The 25,993-nt window shown below is 37.4% G+C and overlaps 1 protein-coding gene across 3 annotated transcripts in view; it reads left to right on the forward strand.

Annotated features, from left to right (window-relative positions):
• LOC105466640 (glycoprotein M6A) overlaps nt 1-25,993 on the forward strand; it is a 368,562-nt gene that overhangs the window by 297,676 nt on the left and 44,893 nt on the right. For all 3 annotated transcript variants that reach the window (XM_071092816.1, XM_011715711.3, XM_011715710.3), the window contains exon 2: nt 3,193-3,385. In XM_071092816.1, the coding sequence (XP_070948917.1) occupies nt 3,193-3,385 (193 nt within the window). The remainder of the gene's footprint in view (nt 1-3,192; nt 3,386-25,993) is intronic.

Genomic DNA, 25,993 nt, shown 5'->3' on the forward strand with positions numbered 1-25,993 from the left:
TGGTGGTCAGTCATGAGCTTACCACTTTATCTGCTCCTGAGCTATTCTGATTCTGATTTAGTCTTTACTCAGTTATTAACTTTAGGCTCTAGAATCCAGCAAAAGCAGTTCCCACCCAGGCATTCAGTGTTTGAACTCTTTATATATGAACTTACTCTATTTTGAACAGTTTTGTGAAACATGTTCATCTATCTGGTTTTTATACTTCTGATTGTCTATAGTAGAAATATCCCACAACCGCATCAAATGCTTCGAGAAGAGCGAAAGACAGAAATCACAGATGAATAGGATTTGAAATCATGAGACTATGTGGTATACTTGCCAAAAATAGGGATAGCTCTACTTTGGGCTGGCACTAAGTTTTTTATTATTATTTTTAAATAATCAGTGAGGTAGAAATTGTAGAACAACAAGAGACAGAATAGTTCAAAGATTTTTCTGCCACCCTGTTAATCTCCACCCAAAACTGTGTTCAGTGACATTCAGATACTACACACATTGGTTTTAGCCATCTGCTGGTGAAATCTCTTCCTATTACATGAAGTTTCAAGCTGTTCTAACCTTTTCTACTTCCCCACATTGTGTGTGTGTGTGTGTGCACACGCGCGTGCGTGCACGTGTGGGGGATGTGTGTGTGGGTGTGTGTGATGTGTGTTGGGGGAGGAATGTTCAAGAAACAATTTTGCCTGCACAAACAACAGCTACTGAAATGGGAAGGTGTTCAGACTCCTTTTTTTAACCTCCTCTGGGGCAGATGGGATGGACTAGAATTCTCAAGAAGGCCAGTTCAGTGAGCAGCATTAAAAATAGCCGACTAGCTCAATCTCTCAATATAAACTTAGTTCTCACAGGAACTTTGCAATTATCATATGCTTCATATGTTGCTATATGCATCTATGCCTTCTAGATAAAGTGTTCACGGATCTTCCTATGACTTAAGCACAATAAGAATCCATTTTTAAATCCTGTTTGTCATTTGTTTCTGAAGAAAAAGGAAAAGTCATTAATTATCTGAGGGGCTTCAGCATTACAAAGACAGATTTGATCAAGAATTTTCATAAGGAGGAAATCTTTGGCATGAGGATATGTGTGTGTATCTGAGGCGTGGGGTGGCTAGAGGTGGGTGCATGTGGAACCTAGGTCATCCTTGCAAGTACCCTTAGCCTGTCAGTCCTCTTACCTAAATTCTCCTTTATCAGTTGTGGCTGTCACATAGTGCCTCATCAATATTTCCTCCTGCAAAATATATACACTTAAGCATTTCTAGTTAATTTCTTAGAAGATATCTAGAAAAAGCCTAGGAAATTGTGACCTTTATTGTGAATATTTACCATCGTTTCCTGATGTCTCAGTTTAAATGATTAAAGCTGTGTTTCAATAAGTAAAAGTGATGAGACTTCAAAAAGCAAAAGTGACCACGATGGCTAAAGAATTTCTGACAACTACATGACAGCACAGTAATAGTTCACATAAATAATAGTTAAATTAGGCCAGGTGTGGGGGCTTACACTTGTAAACCCAGCACGTTGGGAGGCTGGGGTGGGTGGATCAGGGGTTTGAGACCAGCCTGGCCAACATGGCAAAACCCTGTCTCTACTAAAAAGACAAAAATTAGCCAGTGATGCGTTTCAGTGTCCCAGCTACTTGAGAGGCTGAGGCAAGAGAATCGCTTGAACCCAGGAGGCGGAGGCTGCAGTGAACTGAGATCGCACTGCTGCAGTCCAGCCTGAGTGACAAAGCGAGACTCCATCCCCCACCCCGACCCCCCAAAAAATAATAAATTACATCTAATAAGGACAGATAACATGTAGTGAATAGTTACTCTACGTCAAGCACTTTTTTTTATATTAACTCATTTAATCCTCATGAGAACCATATGAGAGAAATTCTCTTATTGTCACATTTTTAAAGATGATAAGCGCAAAAGAATAAATTTGGCAAAAACCACACAGTGATCGGTGTGTCCAACGTGCTCTCGTTTGCTGTGCCACTGTCTTTGTCATTGTTTTAAAACCATGAATGATAGCAAGAAGTAGGTTTTCATTATGAGTCACTACTCAAATATCATATAGGAGCACTGAAGTCAAAAGAGTCAAAAGTAATTTCCCTTACTACATAAAATGCATTCAGATATTGTCTCTTCCAGTCTCTGCCACTTTTAATATTTGCTGGTCAAAGTTCAGTAAGTTTTGAGGTCAGGAGTTCAAGACCAGCCTGACCAACATGGTGAAACCCTGTCTCTACTAAAAATACAAAAAAAATTAGTGGGAAATGGAGGTGCGTGCCCTTAGTTCTAGCTACTTGGGAGGCTGAGGCAGCAGAATCTCTTGAACCTGGGAAGCAGAGATTGCAGTGAGCTGAGATTGTGCCTCTGCACTCCAACCTGGGCAACAGAGCCAGACTCTGTCTCAAAAAAGGAAAAAAAAAAAAAAAGAAAAAAATACTTCACTAAGTTGACTTCACAATATACTAACAGGCTTCAACTTACTGTCTGAGAAATTGATTAAAGAGTACAAAAACACACTTATGTAAAAAGAATAATTTCTAATATTCAATAGCACAGTAGGGAAATTATAGTTAAAAATAATCTGTTGTATATTTCAAAATAGCTAGAAGAGATGAATCACAATGTTCCTGACACAAAGAAAACATAAATATTTTAGGCGGTGGATATCCCAATTACCCCGATTTTATAATTATACATTATAAACATGTATCAAAATATTTCATGTATCCCCAAAACATGTACAACTATGACACATCAATAAAAAAATCTGTTACAAAAAAAGAAAAATACAGATACATGGAGTGCAAAAGAATAAATACCATTGAAATGAAACCATAAGCATGTAACATTTGAGAGCAACAAATTCAAAATGGATTGCTACGCATGCAACTATGGTGAAGATTAATTATTATAGAAAGTCTGAGTTGGGAAGGAACGGCTTCTCTGGATTTTGCAGTAGATGAGGAAGACATCAGTCATAGGAAACATTCTCTTATTTGTGGAGGATGGGTTTATAATTAAGGAATTTGATCTTAGTATCCTTCAACATACTCTAGGACTTGATTTATGTGTTTGACCTGGTATTATCAGTGCAAATATACTTTCCCATAGTGCTGAAGTTTGAAAACAAAATTTTAAATTAGATTAACAAAAATATGAATTTCTCCCTTTGTGATCTTCTACAGGGTGTTTTGAATGCTGTATCAAATGCCTGGGAGGCATTCCCTATGCTTCTCTGATTGCCACCATCCTGCTCTATGCGGGTGTTGCCCTGTTCTGTGGCTGCGGTCATGAAGCCCTTTCTGGAACTGTCAACATTCTGCAAACCTACTTTGAGATGGCAAGAACTGCTGGAGACACACTGGATGTTTTTACCATGTAAGTCACTCTAGTATTTCTTGTTATTTTTGCAGTGTATATATTTACACTTCTGTGTGTTAAATAAGTGGGGCCTACAGTTAAATGAGGTGATGATATAAATGAAACAGCACTCTTAGGGCATACATGATTCAGAAGGGTAATCATGATTCGTAATTGCCTTCACAGTCAATAGAAGGCACGTAGCACAGGATCAGAGGCCGACTGAATCAGGGCTTAACCAATGCTTTAAATGTAAAGTTGTATTCAAAATTTGGTTACCATTAAGTGGAATTCTGGCACTTTTCTTGCTCTTCTAATTTGAACAGAGGCTGTTCTGTTAGAATAGTGCCAGGTACAAATCTGGCCCTTGCTACTAACTTTAGGAAAATCACCAAAGCTCCATGGGTGCTCCCACCTTTAAAAGAAATAAACTCAGCCCTGGGGTATGGTATCTTACTGTTGCTGCCTCACAGAAATGATATAAATATTGTGCAAAGTTCTTATTGTCTTCCGTAAAAGAGTAAATCATAAGAAATCGAGCAACCTTTTTTTTCAAACACCAATTATACTTTTCTCTCATAGAATGTAAAACTCCTAAGATCACTATATTATGATTATATTAAAATAACTTTTTTAGAAAAGTAACTTAAACAGTCTGAAAATTAGTTTGCTGTTGAAATTTCAGCTCCTTATTGGAGAATATAGAGAACAAAGGTTTGGGATTGAATTATAGAAACATTTATTTCTAAATAAGTTACTAACTGAGATAATTTATTCAGTGATTTTTATGCCCACAAAAAGAAAATAATTTATTACAGTTTGTTTGTAATCCCAGCTGATAATAAACTTGTCTCCTGGGCCCTTATAGCTTTTGTTATAACTTCTTGTGTTTATTTCATGCTGTTTGATACCTGTGTTTGTAAAGTTATTCATGTTCCTTTATTTTGTCATTCTAAATAAACTCAAACATTCTTAATGTATATACATTTTTTAACTAATATGATGCTTTTAGATTTACAAATCTGAGTGGGTATCTGGATGGTTAGTGTAGCTTTGCTTTTTAATCTTATTATTCCATCTAAAAGAGCTTGATCACAATTCTCATCTATGCAGGGCAATTCCTGTTGACCTGGTGTAATTATAACCTAAGATCCTACTCTGAAAAAACACTTGGTCAACCCAGACAACTTTTTTTTTAGACGGAGTCTCGCTCTGTCGCCCAGGCTGCAGTGCAGTGACGCGATCTCGGCTCACTGCAAGCTCGGCCTCCTGGGTTTAGGCCATTCTCCTGCCTCAGCCTCCCAAGTAGCTGGGACTACAGGCGCCCACCACCATGCCCAGCTAATTTTTTGTATTTTTTTAGTAGAGACGGGTTTCACTGCATTAGCCAGGAGGGTCTCGATCTCCTGACCTCGTGATCTGCCCGCCTAGGCCTCCCAAAGTGCTGGGATTACAGGCGTGAGCCACTGCACCCGGCCAACCCAGACAGTTTTTTAGGTAGAAGACAATTTTCTCCAACTACAATATCAGGAATGTATCATATTGCTAAATTTCTTATATTCCATCAGGTACAGGCAGATTATCTTGAACAAGGTATTTTTCAAAGTAATTTTCATAAATTTTTTCCATAAAAGTATATTTCAAAGTATTTTTTATAAATACCATAACATCTTTTATTTATTTATTAAAGTTACTAATTTCCCCTGAAAATGAAGAGAGAATGGAGTTGTGGGCTGGGCACGGTGGCTAACGCCTGTAATCCCAGCAGTTTGGGAGGCCGAGGTAGGCAGATCACTTGAGGCCAGGAGTTCGAGACCAGCCTGAGCAACATGGTGAAACCCCATCTCTACTGAAAATGCAAAAATTACCCGGGCATAGTGGCACATGCCTGTAATCATAACGATTAGGGAGACTGAGGCACAAGAATCTCTTGAGCACATAAGGCAGCTCCAACCTTCACAACAGAGTGAAACTCTGTCTCAAAAAATAAAAATTAAAAAGAGAGAGAATAGAGTTTTCCATTTCTATCAGGTAACAGAGCAAGAATGCTGTGTTTTAGGGGGTGGGTGGATGACATTTACCTCTGGTCAGAGTACATAGCAAAACTTTTAGTAAAAGGAAAGCTGAAATATTTGTTTATTTAAAACCTGTTGATACTTAAAACCTAGAGAAACACTGATAAGAAAATAAGAAATAAAATGAGGAAAATGAGATTGAGAAAACCAGTGCCCCCCACGCCCTACACATACATGGGGATTAGAAGAATGGAATTGATTAGCTACTAAATTAAGAAGTGAAATTATTATAAGAATATAGTCTGTGACTCTGTAGTATCAGGTGAAAGCTTTACCAAGGTCACTGACAAATGGGAATGAAGAATTAATAGCAAGTTGAAAGTTGCATATTATATTTCCCAAAGTAAATTTATTTTACAAATTAGTCCTGAAAAATTGACATTATGCATTACATTGAATCCTTTAAGCATTAGTAGACAGTTTATCAATTTTCATCGAACTAAATACAAACCTATGTATAAAACCAAAATTTAATAGCTGTCAATGCCTTAGATTCAAATATCATGAATCAACCCTTTAAAGATTATAAGTCATATTCATCATTTGGAATATAATTAAAATGCTTTAGATTATTACAGGTTAGCTTTTAGAGAGTCTTAAGTAAATGATTGCATGGATATATTCTAATGTGATAAAACTGACATTTTCTAGATTTATCGCAGCCTACCCTGGACAAAATATGTTCTCACTGTGCATTATTTTAAGCCATCACAGATGTCCTTAACATCTACAGATTCTCTCTATATAAACTACATCCAAATTGTTAAATTTAGTTATAGAATTACAAGTTTGTAAGAAATCATAAGCCTAATGAATGGCAAGAGATGCTTGCGTACATCTATCAGCAATTACGGTTAAGATATTTGATATGTAAACAACAAACTTTCATATATTGTAGAGAGCTACTAAAGCTCTAACGGCAGTGTATGTGGGGGGGGGGGGTGAGGAGAGTTTAGAAGAAAGATTGGAGATTATATGCTTAATTTCATACTTTTACCTTTGCTCTGTCATATTATATATTAAATATGAAACCAATAATGCATGTTTGGAATAGAAAACATACCATTTTGATTGGAATACATGTAAATGTCAAAATTCTCTCTCTTTTCATATTTCTCATTACTAAAATTCCTTATAGAGGCCCTCTGGAGCTAACAAAGTATTTGAGACTCTCTCCCTGCCAACAAATAGTTCATGAAAACACAGAGGGAAAATATATACTGTAAACCTCTTAGTACTATTAGTGCCAAGTGATAAATTTAAAGATTACATAAAGGTTTCGAGGAGGTAGATATTACTCTATGCAGGGCTGCATTATGGGGTATCAGAGGGATGGAAAAAATGCAGGGGAAACAGAAGATGTAAAATAAGCAAGCAGAAGGCAGAAGAGGCTGAACAATACATTTGCACGCCATACATCTCTCTTGGAAATCAACTAAGGTAGGTTTGGAAAAGAATGTGTAAGAGCATAATTGCGGAGAAAAAACTTACCTAATTTTAGTAATTTACAGTCTATTTCTTTTCTCCATAGTTCTCATACTTAGTTCAACTAAATTCATCACTCCTATATTATATACTTGGAAAAGAAGCTTGTTTACTGGATGTGTGAACTTAAAGATAAAACCAGTTGTCCAAGCCCTGAATCTTCCATCTGTGGTCCTCAAGATTTGAGGAATTACCCACTTCTTTATCTCAGGGACCACAAAATTTCTCTCTCCCTCTCTTTTTCTCTCTCCACTATCTCCCTTCTCTTAAATACATACACCTATCTCAACATGGTCAATATTTCCAAGTCCAGAAGAAGACATGAAAGGCAATGGCAAACACAATGACGTGTGACTATTCTGTTTCACTAATCACCTGTCCATAATGCAAACCATACTGACCATAAATGAGTTTGCAAATAATTCTCATTCTTATGTAATCCATATTTTAGACATATAATTCTAAATGCCATCAGCCCCTGACAGTGGGAGCTGGCCTGAAGTCGAGCTCCTAAACTCTTAGCTGATATCACTCATTAAACTTTGTTTTCCTATTACATTTGAGATGTGGAGAACTCCAGAGAGAGAGAAGAATGTATTTCTCAAAGAATTTCTCAAAGATTTTGTTACTCATTTATATAACTCATTTATAGTCATTTATATAACTTTTAGTACCTCTCTGTCTCTTGTCTATTTTGTTCCCCTGAAGCTTTTAATCCCTTAATTTTCAGCTTAGTTTCTCAAATCCAGGTCATTTATGAGTTCCAAACTGCTTTGATAAGAAGTGTGCAACTTCTTATCCATTAGGAGATATTCCTACACTTTAATCACAACTTCTGTTGGTTTAGCATTGCCATTTAGACCTACTCAGCACTCAGAACAGCTTTGCCACTTTCTGCTATGTGATGAGGAGGACATTTTTTTCTGATACTTGTGATTCAGGCTTTTTCTTCTGAGAGCCTTTTGTGAAGGTGTTATTACTGTGCTTCCTAAGTCATTTGATGAAGTAAGTAAGAAGTAGGGTAGGTGTTTTGCTTCTGTGAAGCAGATTCATATTGGACAATAAAATATGGAGACTGGTTAGAAAATTATATATCACACAGAAATCCAAACCACTAATTTTGCTAAGTGACTTGGCTTTTCGAATAGCTCTCCTAAGGACTGGGCAAGGAACAGTCTTACTCATAAGCATGCCTTCCTATAACTTATAAGATAAAGACTGTATTTGGGTTGTTTTTCAGAGTGAATACTTTATTTTCAAAATTTTATTGATTTTTTTTAATTGACTGTAATTTCAAGTTAACACATCAAAAACTGAGTTCACTACCTAGTGAATTCTTTAATATTGCATGCACATATAAAATAGTTTCTATTTACCGAAAACAAAATCAATCAGTAAGCTCAGACAAAATAGATATATAGGTTTTGCTCTCAACTAACTTCATGTGGGTTTACATTTCTAAGTTTGCTTGTAGTTTACATTTACTCCTTGGAGGTTAATGAAGTAGGAAACAGTTATTAGCAGCTTAATGGATGAGTGTGAGAAGGGAAAACTGAATTAATAGCAACATGAAATATGAAACAAAGTTTCATAGACTAACGTGAATCATAGTACTGTGCAAACTGCGTGTACTGAACTAGGTTGTTGACAAGTAAACCAAATTGCTGAAGTCTTCTACTCACAACAATGGCTGAAGATCTGCCAAATTTGTATTGATGTATGTTTATTGTTTAGTCTTTGGGAGTCAGACATAATGTAAGTCATAACTGGAACTCCTGTTAGAAAACCATACTGAATTCCTGACTTTTGAATTAACCATCAAATAGTGTGCATATCATTAGGCAATATTTCAGCCAGGTTAGTACTTCTCGAATGGGTGTTTTAAAAAAACCTCAAAATACCAGAGTGTGAAATAACAACAAGAACAAACCCAATACTTGAACCGTGAGGAATTTAGACAGACGAGATGGAATGGTGGATAAGATTCTGGAGCCAAACTCCCCATGTTTGTTCCATATTGTCTCTGCCCCTTTCTAGCTTTCTTACCTTGAAAAAGTTACTTAACCTTTTTGCCTCAGTAACTCATCAGTAAAAGAGACGTATTAATGCTGCTTACATTCTAGAGTTGTATGACAATAAAATTAGTTGATATTTCAAAAGAATTATAACGTCACTGGCACAGAGTAAGCACTATACAAGTGTTTATTATTATGATGGTGGTAGTAGGGGTGATAGTGGTTATGATAATGACGACATCTACTCTGAAACTGACTCACAGTTTTGATACCTACTATCATGCTGCCTTAAGTCTGTTTGTCCCTGAACACACCCTAAACAACCAGTTATTGTGAGTTATCTCACAATAACTCACTCACTCACTATCATCAGAACAGCATTGAGGAGATGGTGGTAAACCATTCGTGAGAAACCACCCCTATGATCCAATCACCTCCCGCCAGTCCCCACAATGGGGATTATAATTGAACATGAGATTTTAGTGGGGACCAGATCCAAATCATATCATTCTGCCCCAGGCCTCTCCCAAATCTCTTGTCCTTTCAAATTGCCAAATACGATTATGCTTTCCCCAAATTCCCCCAAATTCTTAATTCATTCCAGCATTAATTCAAAAATCCAAAGTCCAAAGTCTCATCTGAGATGAGGCAAGTTCCTTTCACCTATGAGCCTGTAAAATAAAAAACAAGTTAGTTACTCCCAAGATACAATTGAGGTATAGGCATTGGGTAAATACTCCAATTTCAAAAGGGAGAAAAACTGAAAGAAAGGGGATACAAGCCCCCATGCAAGTCCAAAATCCAGTGGGACAGTCATTATATATTAAAGTTCCACAATAATTTCCTTTGACTTTGTGTCTCACATCTTGGGCACACTGGTGCAAAGGTGGGGCTCCCAAGTTTTGGGAAGCTCTGCCCCTGTGACTTTTCAGGGTTCAATCCCTGTGGCTGTTCTCATGGGCTGCTTTTGAATGCCTATGGCTTTTCCAGGCACAAAATACAAGCTGCTGGTGGATCTACCATTTTGGGGTCTGGAGGATGGTGGCCTTTTTCTCACAGCTCTACTAGCTAGTACCTCAGTGGGGACTCTGCGTGGGAGCTCCAACTTCACTTTTCCCCTCCACAGTGCTCTAGTAGAGGTTCTCTATGAGAGCTCCACCCCTGAAGCAGACTTATACCTGGACATCTAGGCTTTTCCATATATCTGAAATCCAGGCAGAGGCTTCCAAACCTCAACTCTTGCCCTCTGCTTCCCTGCAGGCTTAACACTGCATGGAAAGCTGCCAAGGTTTATGGTTTGCACCCTCTGAAGCAGTGGCCCGAGTTGTATACTTGAGCCCCTTTCAGCCATGGCTGGAGTGGGAGTAGCTGGTGTGTAGGAAGCAGTGTCCTGAGGTTGTGCAGGGTAGCAGGGACCTTGGGTCAGGCCCTTGAAACCATTCTTTCCTCCTATGTTTATGGGCCTGTGATGGGAGGGGCTGCCACAAAGGTCTCTGAAATGCCTTTGAGGCCTATTCCCCATTGTCTTGGATATCAGCACTTGGCTTCTTTTAACTTATGTAAATTTCTGCAGCCTGCTTGAATTCCACCGCTGAAGATGGGCTTTTCTTTTTGACCACATGGGTAGGCTAAATTTTTTTCACTTGTATGCTCTGCTTCCCTTTAAATATAATTTCCATTTTTATGTCCTTTCTTTGGTCATGCATATGAGTATAAGCATGTTAGAAACAGCCAGGTCACATCTTGAATGCTTTGATGCTTAGAAATTTCTTCCACTAGATACCTTAAGTCACCATTCTCAAGTTCGAAGTTCCACAGATCCTTAGGGCAGGGACACAATGTGGCCAACCTCTTTGTTAATGCGTGACAAAAGTGACCTTTGCTCTGGTTCCCAGTAAGTTCCTCATTTCCATCTGAGAGCTCCTCAGGCTAGACTTCACTGTCCATATCACTATCAGCATTTTGGTCACAACAATTTAGCAGGTGTCTAGAAAGTTCCAAACTTACCCTCATCTTCCTGTCTTCTTCTGAGCACTCCAAACTGTTCCAGGCTCTGCCCATTACCCAGTTCCAAAGAGGTTTCCACATTTTCAGGTATCTTTATAGCAATTTCCCACTGCTTGGTACCAGTTTTCTGTATTAGTCCATTCTCACATTGCTATAAAGAAATAGTTGAAATGGGGTAATTTAGAAAAAAACAAGATTTAATTGGCTCACAGTTTTGCAGGCTGTATATAAAGCATGATGCTGGCATTTGCTTGGCTTCTGGGGGGGGGGGCTCAGGAAACTCACAATTATGGTGGAAGGCAAAAGGGAAACAGGCATATCTTACATGGCCAGAGCAGGAGCAAGTGAGAGTAGGGGCAGGTGCTGCACACCTTTAAACAACCACATCTCACCATAACTCACTCACTCACTCACTTTCACAAGAATAACACTGAGGGGATAGTGTTAAACTATTCATGAGAAACTTCCCCTATGATTCAACCACCTCCCACCAGGCTCCACCTCTCACACTGGGGATTACAATTAAACATTAGATTTGGGTGGGGACACAGATCTAAACCATATCATAGCAACTTTAAGGAAACATATCTATAAATAAGAACATGATAGTTTCATTCAAATAATATTTGAAGAGTTATCAGGTAGAAGAAAACTTGCTTTTTTCTTTATGGTTCAAAGAGAAAAAGACTTAAGCCAAAGTATTTCAATTTATAGAGAAATATTTTCTTTGGCTTCATATAAAGAACTTTCCAAAAGTCTTTTCAAAAAAGAATACACAGACTACCTTGAAATGGGGTGATTTTCCTATCAATTAAGGTGTTTAGGCAAGGATGGTAATGAACTTATAGTTCTGAAATGCTTACAATCTATAATTCACTTAGTCTTGTTAATTCGAGAATAGCTATCTTAGTAATAGTTCCTATTTCACAAGTTGAGCTATCATGAATTTCAAGTATGAAAATTTATTTTAAAGTCTTTGTATTTATTATACTTCTTTAATACTCCTGTTTCCAAATATATATATATATATATGTATATGTATATGTCTGTATACGTGTGTGTGTGTATATATATATTTAGGTTAATCTTATGTCTGATTAATCTTTTATTGAGTGTACTCATTCAGAAAAAAAAATTAGGTGATATTATATGCCACTCACTGTGCTCATCTTTAGGAAAGCATAGTAGAGCAAGAAAAATACCTTGTCTTCAAGCCCTGAAATATGAAAGGATGTGAGCAAAGTTCCATCCACATCAGACTAAACAGATACAAATAGAGAATGGTGGAGTTAGTACTTTAGCAGAGTTATAGGTTGCATCAAGCTAACCAAACAGAGGGAATTGAGATGCTGCAGTAATTAATATCATACTGTAAGGTATTAGCACAGACATAGAAAAATATATAAAATGGAACAGAATACAAATGCAAAAAGAGACCTAAATCCATGTAAGTACTCATAAATATATATGAAACTATGTTGCTACCTTATATTTTACCAAAATTTTTCAGGTGCATTAAAAATTAAAATTTAATAGTAAGCTAATTTGTAAAAGCTAGACAAAAATATAAATTAGGGTTTTTTTTACCATGGGGTAAGAAGGATACAAGCAATATAATAAATCACAAAAGAAAATATTTATGTATTTGACATATTATAAATTAAAATGATATTCATTGAAGTGTTACAAAGACATTAAAATGTATTAAAAAAACTGATAAAAATATTTACCACTTACATGAAAAGAGCTCATTTTATAAATGAAGAATTGTTACATCTACAGCAAAATATCTCACTAGAAACAGGAAAAATATAAAAACAGGTATACTAAAAACTACAAAAGATTAATAGCTTATAAGCATATTTTCATCCTCACTAGTAAACTCAGAAAAGTAATTTTAAATGATACCATTATTTATAACCTATCAATTTATCAGGAAAATTAAATTATAATACCTAGCGTTAGGGAACAAAGAGAGAGTAGGACCTTTGCTTTTTATTAATGTGTCTTTATTTTGGCACACACTTTCTGGACACCATTTTGACCATATGTACATTAATTTTTTTCTAGGAATTTATCTCAGGGAAGAAATCTAGATTGTGAACAAATATTACATAATATTATCATTGTTTCCATGCTGTTTTAAATAACAATTTCTAGCTTACCATTGCTGCTGCAAAAAAGAATCACCACAAATATGGTTACTTTAAAAAAAACGTATTATCTTAGAGTCCTAGAGGTCGTTAAGTATGAAATGGGTCTTACTGGGCTAACTGAAATGAGCTAAAATCAAGGTGTTGGCAGAATTGTGCTCCATCTGGAATCTCTCAGGGAAAAACTGTACTCTTGCTTGTCCTGGATTCCAGAGGCCACCTGCATCCCTTGGCTCATGGTCCCCATCCATCTTCAAAGCCAGCAGTGTGGCATCTTCAAATCTCACTCTGAATTTGACCCTGCCTCTCTTGCCTCTCTCTTTTACTTTTAAGGATCCTTGTGCTTACAACGGGGTTACCCAGATAATCCAGGGTAATCTCCCCACCTCAATATCATTAATTTAATCACATCTCCAAATTCTTTTTGGCATATGAGATGACATATTTACAGGTTATGGAGATTAGAATGTGAACATCATTGGGGCCCTTTATTCTTCCTATCACTGAACAAAAGTAGACAATTGGTAAAATAGATCGTGATACCTTCAAATGACAGAATGTGTCATATCCTAAACATTGTTTAAAAGGTATATAATAGTTTAAAATGTTCATAATATATTGATTTAAAAGGAAATTTTCAAAGGGGTATATAGGAAACATAGCTTTGTGGAATTAATTAAAATAAAAACTGGTAGTATAAACAGTGAATAATCTGCATTTTTCTGGTATGCTTTTTAAAAAAAAATTACAAGGCTTATATATTGCTTTTACAATTAGTAAAACAGTTGTGTAACAAAGTCTGAAAGTCTGAATTTAGTATGTGAATTAATCCCTTAAGAAGTAGGATAATATGGATGGTTGTCTTGAAAGGCAAAAGTAGTGAATGTAAAATTTCTTCACTACTTCTCTATTTGATCCTTCTGTGACTTCATAATTAATGATTTCTTCATCAGAGGGTTATCTTCTGATATATCACTGACAAAAATTCATCCTTACCTAGATAAGTAAGAGTTTAATTTTCCTAATTTAATATTCGAAGCTATGTGTTCTATTAACTTTATATATTGCATGTTGATAAAAGGATACTTGTGTGACAAAGAAGAGAATTAAGTCAGTAAGATATGTCAGGTTTATTATAATTTAAATGTTCGATAATTTAAAATTTTGAAATGGATTTTGGAATGTAACATTAGCAAATGTCCATCACCACATTGTTTGAAGGAAAACTTTACCTAAGAATATTTGAATGTCAAGAAATTAACATTAAGCTTCAATGATGTCTATAGCTTGTGACAGGCTGATAATGGCTCCCAATATTATAATCCCTGTAACATCATATGTTACCTTTTATGGCAAAACAGACTTCGAAGTCGTGATTGCATTCAGGATCCTGAGGTGAGCAGTTCCTCATGGATTATCTGGATGGGCCCCAAATCCCAACATAAGTGTCCTCATGAGAGGGGAACAGAGAGCCATTTGACCAGAGAAGAAGGCAATGTTACTCCTAAAACAAGATTCTACCTGCTGGCTTTGAAGAAGGAAAAGGGGCCAGTAGCCAAGGAAAGCCCAGAATGGAGTACTCTGAAAGTTAGAAAGAGCAAGGGAAGTTTCTCTGAGTGTTTAGAGGGAGCAGGGCTCTGCTAATACCTTGATGTCAGCCCAATGAAACTGATTTCAAACTTCTGACCTCCAGAACATAAGAAAGTGTCTTTTTTTTTTAAAAGTCACAAAGTTTGTGGTAATTTGATGATAACAGTCATAGGAAATTAACACATAACTTAGGTTAATTTATTGCAGCATTTCCTGCCAGGTATTTTTACAGAGTGTTTGAGATAAAGTTTGAAAAGGTACCATTAAAAGGTTTATGTTTGCTATGATTGCCAGCAATAATTTACAATTATACTTCTAGCATAGATGCCACCCCTTGCAGTCTCATATGTTTTAATTGAACGAAACATGAATTTGAGATAAATGATGTCAGCAAGTGGGTGGACTGTATGTCCCAGCCCTTGTCCCCCATAAAACATCAACTCAGCAACAATTTACAGACCAATACCTTTATGAGATTTCCAGAATCCCCTTAAGAGTTTGCAGTACTCCAGGGGAGCAGAAAGCCTATAATAGCCATGTTGAAACAGAGGACAAGAGCAATCTTACTTATCCCACCTCAGCCTTTCTTCCAAGCTAGCTCACCTCAGCACTGGGAGAAAAAGAGACCAGAAGGGCTGAGCACACACCCAGTGCTCCGGCTTTTTGGAGGTTTGTTTGAGGGACTGATTTTTGTCTCACCTCATTCTAAGCAGTGACAGAACTAGCCTAGTGTAGATACATGGTGACCTCCGAGAACATCTCAGTGAAATTGGGAGAAGGTTCACAAACATTGTTCTGCAAACACTGACAGACCGGAAGGGAGAAATTACCAGTGACACAATCATAGTAGGAGATTTCAATACCTCACTTTCAAGAACGGACAGAATATCCAGACAGGAAACAGAGACTTAAATTACACCACAGAACAATGACATAACAGCATGTACAGAACATGCCTCCCAATGGAGTACAGTACATATTCTTTCCAGGTGGAGCTGGAACATTCACCAGGAAATAGCACGTCAGCTCATAAAACAAGGCTTAAAAAATTTAAGAGGATTGAACTTATATTTCTACAACTCCATTTACAATAGCTTCAAAAATTAAAAAAAAAAAAAAACCTAGAAATAAACTTAACCAAGGAGGGAAAAGGCTTTTACACTGTAAACTGTAAAACATTCTTGAAAGAAATTAAAGAAGGCACAAATAGATGGAAAGACATCCCATATTATGCATTGAAAAACTTAATTTCATTAAAATGTTCTTATTAACCAAGGCCATTTGTGGATTAATGCTATATTTATCAAAATCGCAATGGCACATTTTGCAGAAATAGAGTAAATCCTAAAATTCATATGGAATCACAAAGGGCTCCAAATAGTCAAAACAATCTCAAGAAAGAAGAATAAAAGTGAAACTTCACACTTCTTCACTGCAAAACATTTTAAATCGGAAGTAATCAAAACAATCTTGGCCAGGCATTGTGGCTCATGCCTGTAATCCCAGCGTGTTCAGAGGCCAAGGCTGAAGAGATCACTTGAGGTCAGAAGTTTGAAACCAGCCTGGGCAACATAGTGAGACCCTAACTCTACAAAAAAAGTAAATTAATTAGCCAGGCATGGTGGTGCATGCCTGTAGTCCAAACTACTCAGGAGGCTGAAACAGGAAGATCTCTTGAGCCCAGAAGTTTGAGGCTGTGGTGAGCTATGATCGCACCATTACACTTCAGCCTAGGTAACAGAGTGAGACCCTGTCTCTAAAAAACAAACCAACAGACAAAAAACAGAAAACAACAAAAACAAACAGTCTGATATGTATGTATGTATGTATGTATGTATTGGTACATAATTATACGTATTTGTGGGTGTATGTGATATTTTGATATAGGCTTACAAGGTATAATGATCTAATCAGCATAATTAGGATACCCGTTGCCTCAAATTTTTATCATTTCTTTGTTCTGGAGATGTTTCAAGTATTCTTTTCTAGCTATCTTGAAATATATGTAAATTATTGTTAAGTACAGTCACTCTACTGTGCTGTTCAACAGTAGAGTCTGGTATTGACATAAAGACAGACATATAAACCACCGTAGCACTGTAGACAACCCAGAAATAAACTCAAGCATATACTATCACCCAATTTTCACCAAGAAGACACAATGACAAATAGGTAGTCTCTTCAATAAAGGATGCTGGAAAAACAGGATGTTCATATGCAATATGATGAAATTGAATGCTTATCTTACACCATACACAAAAATAAACTCAAAATGAATTAGACTTTACATGTAAGACCTGAAATTATAAAACTGAAACTGCTAGAAGAAAACATAGGAGAAAAGTTCATACCTTTGATCTTGGTGATGATATCATGGATATGACACAAAAGTCATAGGTCACAAAAGCAAAAATAATAGACAAGTGTTACTAGATCTAGCTAAAAATCTTCTGTGCAGAAAAGGAAACAGTCAACAGAGTGAAAGGGCAGCCTACGGAATGAGACAAAATATTTACAAACTGCATATCTGGTAAAGAATTAATATCCAAAATATATAAGTAACTCCTACAACTCAACAGCAACAAAACAAAACCAAAAATGCCTGATTAAAAAATAGGCAAAGGAGGACTTGAATAGGTATTTATCCAGAGAAGACTTACAGTTGGCCAACAGGTATATGAAAAGATGTTCCAAATCACTAACCATCTGGAGAAACGCAAATCAAAACCATAATGAGCTGTCACCTCACACTTATTAGGATGGCCATTACACACAACAAAACAAGACAGAAAACAACAAGTGTGGGTGAGTATGGGAATAAATTGGAGCCCTAGTGTGCACTGATGCTAAGAATGTAAAATTGCGCAAACACTATGGAAAAGTTTGGCAGTTCCTTGGAAAATTAAAATCAGCAACACTATGTGATCCAGCAATCCCACTTCCGGGTATTAATACAAAGGAGTTCATACCAGGATCTTGAAGAGATACATATACTCTCAAGTTTACTGCAGCATAATTCATAGTGATCAAGATGTGGCAAGAGACTAAATGCGCACGGATAGGTGAATGCATAAAGAAAATGCAGTGTATACATAAAATGGAAGGTTATTTGGCCACAAAGAAAGGAGGAAATCCTGTCATTATGATATGAGATGGAAGAAGTTCAAGGACATTACACTAAGTAAAAATAAGTCAGTCATAGAAGGATAGTGCTGAGCTGGGCGCGGTGGCTCACGCCTGTAATCCCAGCACTTTGGGAGGCCGAGGCGGGCGGATCACAAGGTCAGGAGATCGAGACCACGGTGAAACCCCGTCTCTACTAAAAATTACAAAAAATTAGCTGGGCGCGGTTGTGGGCGCCTGTAGTCCCAGCTACTCGGGAGGCTGAGGCAGGAGAATGGCGTGAACCCGGGAGGCGGAGCTTGCAGTGAGCCGAGATCGCGCCACTGCACTCCAGCCTGGGCAACAGAGCGAGACTCCGTCTCAAAAAAAAAAAAAAAAAAAAAAAAAAGGATAGTGCTGCATGATTTTATTTATATGAACTATCTAAAATGGTCAAACTTATAGAAGCAGAAGTTAGAATGGTGGTTGTCAGGGCTGTGGCCTGGGGGAAATGGGGAGTGGCTGTTCAATGAGTATGGAGTTTCAGTCATGTAAAATGGAAACCTTTGAATGATCTGCTATACAATATTGTGCTTATGCTTGACAATACTGTATTGTACACTTAAAAATATGTTAAGAGAGTGAATCCCATATTATGTGTTATTTACTGCAATAAAAAATAATGAAACATGACTTTTCTTTATCACAACCCTAAACATAGCTTCAATATAGCCTGCAAAATTGCATATACTCTGTTCTGAAGTCTGGTAGAGAAGCAACTGGAACCATCAACTTCAATATATCTATACCCCAGACTAGAGAAGCTACTCATTTTTACTCAGGAATGTTTGGTTTTCAGTGCTTAGGAAGAAGCAGCCATTTCTTACTTTTTAAAATTGCCATTTTCCAGCTCTAAAGAAATATTGCATACTCTAGCAACTTGTGTGCATCAAACCACTGTGTTCTAATAAATGGCTTGTAACATACAAGTGCATTAGACAATGTCAGAATTTGTTTCAAGCAGTCTTTACAAACAGAACAAAAAGATATAATAATTAGTTAACTTTATTAGTTCACTGTGACTGCCATAACATATTGTCACAAACGGTTGGCTTAAAACAGCAGAAATGTATTCTCTCATAGTTGGGGAAGCCAGTCACCTGAAGTCAAGGCGTCAGCAGGGGTGACCTCTTTCCAGAGATTGGTAGGGGAAATTCTATTTCTTGCTTGTTCCTGGCTCTGGTGGTTGTGAGCCTTCCTTGACTTGAGGCCACAGCACTCTAATCTCTGCCTCCGTCTTCACAGTACCTTCTTTTCTTCTGTGTGTCTCTCAGAACTCCCTCCTCGTATCTCATAAGGAAACATGAACTTGCATTGAGGACCCACCTGAATAATTCAGGATAAACTTCTCTCAAGATTTTCAATCACAATTTATGCCATGAAAGTTAATATTCACTCTTTTGCCATATTAAGTTATAGTCATAGGTGTCTGAGATTAGGAAGTATTTGCTTGGTGCAAAGTTATGGCGGTTTTGCCATTGAAAGTAATGGTTAAAACTGCAACTACTTTTGCACTAATCTAAATAAATGTATGAAGCAGGGTTTTTTATAGCTGACCATAGTAATCAAGGTTCATTTTTGCTCTTGCAATAATTGCTGGCTGTGACAACTTTTTGTAAGAATTAAAATGTTAGAAACTTTTGGAAATGCATGAACTTTTTGTAAGAATAAAAATGATAGAAACTTTTGGAAATGCATGAACAAAGTAAGCATGCCTGTGTAGTTTCACTGAAGGCACATCTGATTTCCTGCTTTTTGCATTGGGAAGAAATCACGCGAGCATAAGCAGCATCTTGGAACATTGGAATATGTGGGTGAGACAAAAAGAAAGCAGATTTCTAAGTTGAAAGGAAGGACTAGACCCCATTCCATAAGACCTGAAACAGAAACACACACACACACACACACACACACACACACACACACACACTTTTAATGACCATTTTTATTTCAATCTAGAAATTATGTTAGTAAAAATGCTGCTTCCCAATAAACTTTTGGGAAACTAGAAAGAGATGTATGATACGTGTGTGTGTGGGTGTAAAAAAAGTCACAACTCTAAATCCAGAATATTATACAATGAGACACACCCACTAAAGTCAAGAACAAAGAAGGCTAGGATGATCTCTGCTTCTCATTCTCCTCCTTTTCTCCGAATCTCTGCTTAAACCATGGTTCTAAACAGAAAACATGATAATTGGCAAACAAGAAATAAAACTCCCTCTATTTCCAAATAACAGGGTGATATATTTGAAAAATGTTAGGACCAATGATTAAGCCAATTCAAGTAATAATAGAATTCAGCAACATAGTAGGATATAAAATTTACATGTAAAAATCAGGAACATTTGTATTGCTAAAGAAGAATTTTTAAAGGTAAAGGTAAATTTGATTTATAGTAGCCAAAAAAGTAAATTAAGGACCTTTATAAGAAATGTTCAAAACTTACATGAAGTTGGCTGTGAAACACTCGTCAAAGATGTAAAAGTAGATTTGAACAAAGGAAAAGGTATTCTTCATTCTTGCTGAGGATTATCAAAATGTTAATTCTCTCAGAATTAATGAATAGATTCAGTGTACCCTAATAAAACTTCAGTGGGCATTTTAATAGTGCTAGACAGGAACAACCTAAAGTTCAGGTATAAAAATAAACACACACAAATAGTTAAGAAAATACAAAGAATGGGGAGCTATGAGAGATCTAATCTTACAAGATATTAAGACATATTCAAAGCCCCTTTGATTAAAACAGTGTGTCACTGGCACACAAGTGAACAGATTTATGGAACAGAATGGAAAGGACAGAATAGACAAATCTAGATATAGAAGTCCATTGTATGACAGAAGTAGACCTAAAATCATTGCAGCAAAGCTGGTCTTTTGAATAAATGATGTTGGAACAACTGGACAGCCATTTTGAAAAAAAAAAAAAAGATAAAATTAGATTCAATTCTTGTGCTAGCCAAAGAATACATGCTAAATTGATCAGATGTCTAAATATAACAACATGAAAATGGACACATGCTAGACGAAGACATGGGTGAATTCGTCTGGGTGTAGGTAAAGGCTTCTAACTGTGACTAAAATCCCAGAAGAGATGTAATAAAAATAAACACTGATAACATTGACAACATATTTCTTTTTTTTAAGTTGCATATCAAAATGTCATAAGCAAAGCCAAAAGACAAATGGCAAACTAGAAGAAAATGTTTGTAACATCTATCACTTGTATCTTAGCCCTCTCTTACATTGCTATAAAGAAATAACTAAGACTGAATAATGTATATATATTAAAAAATGTAAGGCCAGGCGCAGTGGCTCATGCCTGTAATCCCAGCACTTTGGGAGGCTGAGGCAGGTGGATCACAAGGTCAGGAGTTTGAGACCAGCCTAGCCAAAATGGTGAAACTCCGTCTTTACTAAAAATGCAAAAATTAGCTGGGTGCAGTGGTACACACCTGTAATCCCAGCTACTTGGGAGGCTGAGACAGGAGAATTGCTTGAACACAGGAGGCAGATGTTGCAGTGAGCTGAAATCATGCTACTGCATTCCAACCTGGAAGACAAGAGCAAAACTCCTTCTCAAACAACAAAAAGTGTATGCATATATATTTCGTTGGCTTATATTTCTGCACACTATAGAGGAAGTGCAGTGGCATCTGCTTCTGGGCAGGCCTCAGGAAGCATCCTATCATAGTGAGAGGCAAAGAGGGAGCAGGCACCTCACATGGCCAGAGCAGGAGCAAGAGAGGGAGAGAGAGAGTTCAAGGGGAGACGCTACACATTTACACACTGTTAAGATAGCATCAAGCCTTGAAAGATCCACCCCCAAGACCCAAACGCCTCCCATCAGGCCCTACTTTTATTATTGGGGATTATAATTCAACATGAGATTTAAGCAGGGACAAATATCCTAACTATATCACTCCACTCTTGGACTCTCCCAAATCTCATGTCCTTTTCATGTTGCAAAATGTAATCATGCCTTCCCAACAGTCACCCAAAGTCTTAACTCTTTCCAGCATTAACTCAAAAGTCCAAAGTCTCATCTTAGAAAAGCCAAATCCTTTCTACTCGTGAGCCTCTAAAATCAAAAACAAGTTAATTCCTTCTGACATACAATGGAGATACAGACAGTAGGTAAATATTCCCATTCCAAAAGGGAGAATTATTGACAGACATAAAAAGGCTTACACGTCCCATGCGAGTTCAAAATACAGCAGGGCAGTCATTAAATATTAAAGCTCCAAAATAATCTTTACTTTATGTCCCACTATCCAGGCCACACTGATGTAAGGGGTGGGCCCTCAAGGCCTTCGGCATCTCTACCCCTGTGGCTTTGCACAAGGGTTTAACTCCTGTGGCTGCTCTCACAGGCTTTGAGTGCCTGCATCTTTTTGAGGCACAAAGTGCAAGCTTCCAGTGGATCCACTATTCTGGGGTCTGGAGATCAGTGACCCACTTCTCACAGTTCCACTAGGCAGTGCCCTGGTGGGGACTCTGTGTGGGAACTCCAAACCCCTTTTCTACTTGGCATTGCATCTAGCAGAGGTTCTTGTGAGGCCTCCACTCTTGCAGCAGGCTTTCTCCTGGGCACCCAGCCTTTCTCATACATCCTCTGAAATCTAGGCAGAGGCTACCAAGTGTTCTTCACTCTTGCATTCTGTGTATCTACTGGCTTAGCACACCATGGAAGCTGACAGGGCTTATGGCTTGCACCCTCTGAAGCAGCAGCCCAAGCTGTATCTGGGGACTTTTGAGCCAAGGTTGGAGCATGAGCAGTTGGGATGTGGAGAACAGTGTCCCGAGGCTGCACAGGACAGTGGGGCCCTGGGCTTGTCCCCTGAAACCATTCTTTCCTTCTAGGCCTCTGGGCCTGTGAAGGGAGAGGCTACCACGAAGGTCTCTGAAAGGCCTTCAAGGCTTATTCTCCATTGTCTTGGATATTTGTACTTGGCTCTTTTTTCGTTATGCATATTTCTCTAGCAAGAGGTTGTTCCACGTCCTGCTTGAATTCTTGAATTCCTCTCCAGGAAACTTTTTTTTTCCTCTCTGCCACATGGCCAGGCTGTAAATTCTGTAAATTTTTATGCTCTGCTTCCTGTTTAAATATTATTTCAAATTTAAAGTTATTTATTTCTTCCCACATCCGAGCATTGGCTGTTAGAAGCAGCCATGCAAATGCTTAGCTGCTCAGAAATTTCTTCTGCCAGATACCCTAAATCATCACTCTGAAATTCAAACTTCCACAGAGGCACAGGGTGTGGACAAAATGCAGCCAAGTTCTTTCATAAGACATAACATGTGTGACCTTTGCTCCAGTGCCCTGTAAGTTTCTTATTTCCATCTGAGACCTTGTCAGCCTTGACTTCACTGTCCATGTCACTACATGCATTTTGGTCACAATCATTTAATCACTATCTAAGAAGTTCCAAAGTTTCCCTAATATTCATGTTTTCTTCTGAGCACTCCAAACTCTCTCAATCTCTGCCTGTTACCTAATTCAAACCTGCTTTCACACTTTCAGGTATCTTTATAGCAATGTCCCACTCTCCAGTACTGATTTTCTCTGTTCGACCATTCTTGCATTACTATAAAGAAATACCTGAAACTGGGTAATTAGTAAAGAGATTTAATTGGCTCATGGTTCTGCAGGCTTTACAAGAAGCATGGTGCTGGCATCTGCTTGGTTTCTAAGGAGGCCTCAGGAATCTTGCAATCATAGCAGAAGGTGAAGGGGGAGCAGGCACATCACATGGCCAAAGCGGGGGCAAGAGAGGGTTGGAAGACTTAAGAGTTGACTCTTAAGTCAGCACCAAGCCAGAAGGGATCTGTTCTCATGACCCAAACACCTTCCACTGGGCCCCACCTTCAGCACTGGGGATTACAATCAACATGAAGTTTAGGCAAGGACAAATATCTAAACTATCAACAGACAAAAGTATAATATCCCTTATTTATAAAGATCTTTTAAAAATTATGGGGTGCAGAGAGGACCACAAATCTTATGGTAAAATGGCAAAACACGTGAATAGACAATTCACAAAAAGATATATAGTGCCCATAATTGTATGAAAAGATGTTGAATTTCATAAATACCTAAGATATATAAAGCAATACTAGGATACCACTCATCACCCATCAGATTAGCAACAATTTAAAAGCTTAACAATGCTTTCTTCTGTAGAAGATGGGGAAAACAGACATTCTAATATACTGCTGGTGGGAATACAAAATGGTACAAGACCTGTAGAGAGGAATTGGCAATATGTAACAAAACTACTTATGTCTTTAATTTCCAACTCAACAATCCTCCCATCCTAATTCTAAAGATATGTCTTCAATTATTTGAAAATACATATGAACAAAGTTATTCATTGCTGCAATATTCTAACTGTAAAATATTGATAACCATATAAGCAAGCATTGGAGATTTTGTGAATAAATGATAGGGGGTAAATACACATGGAGTAGTATGCAACAGTTAAAAAGAATGAGAACATACTCTACGAATTTGTATAGAGAAATTTTCAGAGGCTATTGTTCATTGATCAAAGTACAAAGGAATATATGGAGTATGCACATTTCATGTAAAAAGAAGGAAAAATAGACATATACACATACACACACACACTTGCCTTTGCATAAAACACAGTAAAGATAATCAAGGATCCAACGAAATGGGTTACCTACAAGGAACAGGATGGACAGGATAGAAAAGGTCTTGCCACTTTTCTGGATATGTCTTTTGTATAGATTTGACCTTTAGAAGCATGTTAATGTCCTGTATATCCAAAAATGAAACTAAATCAATATGGATGAGATGGAGAACGTGAAACTGAAACAAACAGACCCAGTTGCATTAGCATGGCCACAATGAATGGAAGAAAAAATACACCAATCCATGTAACTTAGAAACACAGTATATTGACTATATAGTCTCAGTCTTGGGCAAGGTGTGGGAAGGATTGGAAACCACCAGAACTCTTTCCAGATAGATATGATTTTTTAATGAGGTGAATAAGTAATTCTGAAATAATTTTAGATTTATTATGGAAATAAACAAAAGAATAAATGTGTTAATGTTCTTAGGAGTCAGTGTGCTCATTACGGAAGAAAGACATACAAATATCAAAGGAGGAAAGCAACAAAAGTCTCTGTAGTGATAGACTGGATTTGGAGGTATCACTGTGTACTCAATATTTCTAAAATATGTGTATATTTGTTATGCAGTTACGTGTGCACATGTATATATATGTATATATGAACACACATACATGTACACATATATAGATGTGTTTATATAGTTGCATATATTGATGTGTGTGTGTATACATACATGTATTTCTTACCTTGATACAATAAAAAGACCTAGAGGTACAGACACAACATTAGCAGTGAGCACAACTAGCAGCGCCTCTTGGTCCCCAGTACCATTGCTCTTTAATAGGACAAGAGTTTCTCAAAGAGATGCCTATTTCTGGGGTTGAAAGAGGTATGTGCTAGATGAGTCTGGGACGTCTTGCAATATAAGAAAGTAAGGAGTATTCTTAAAAATTGCTAGGCACATGTCACAAAGATACAAGAGCCAGCTTGAAGGGATTCCTATTGCTCAAGTCTAGAAAAATCTGAGCACCAAAATAATGAGCTATTGTAATGGCATTTAAACCTTGATAAAAAAAATCAGACACCATTAGTCCGTGTCACTAATAAATAGACAAATCAGTAAATGGGGGGAAAGGGTGGGCTCTTCTTGCATCAGAATACCAGGTGCTGTTTGCAAATGTGGAACTGGTAATGGAGTTAGGAAATCATCATTTTGGAAACATGATAAGAAAATTGGGTCTGGCAATATTCATCATTGGATGGGATGCAAACACTGGGGAGAGGTTTTGACCAGGAGCAAGATGTTTGGTTGGTCTTAAAGTATCTCCTCACAGATCGCCTGTTGGTTGGAAGAGAAGTAGTACACAATACAGAAATCAGACATCATCTTAACTAGATGATGAAAATTAAAATTAGTACTGAGAGGCGGAAGGACTTTGTGTGAGGAGGAAGATACCCTAACAGGAGCACAATATCACAATATCACTTGTATAGTATTCTAGCCAAGTATGAGTAACCTGTATCTAACCATGA

This window comes from Macaca nemestrina, chromosome 3 (assembly GCF_043159975.1).
Source record: "Macaca nemestrina isolate mMacNem1 chromosome 3, mMacNem.hap1, whole genome shotgun sequence".
Lineage (NCBI taxonomy): Eukaryota > Metazoa > Chordata > Mammalia > Primates > Cercopithecidae > Macaca > Macaca nemestrina.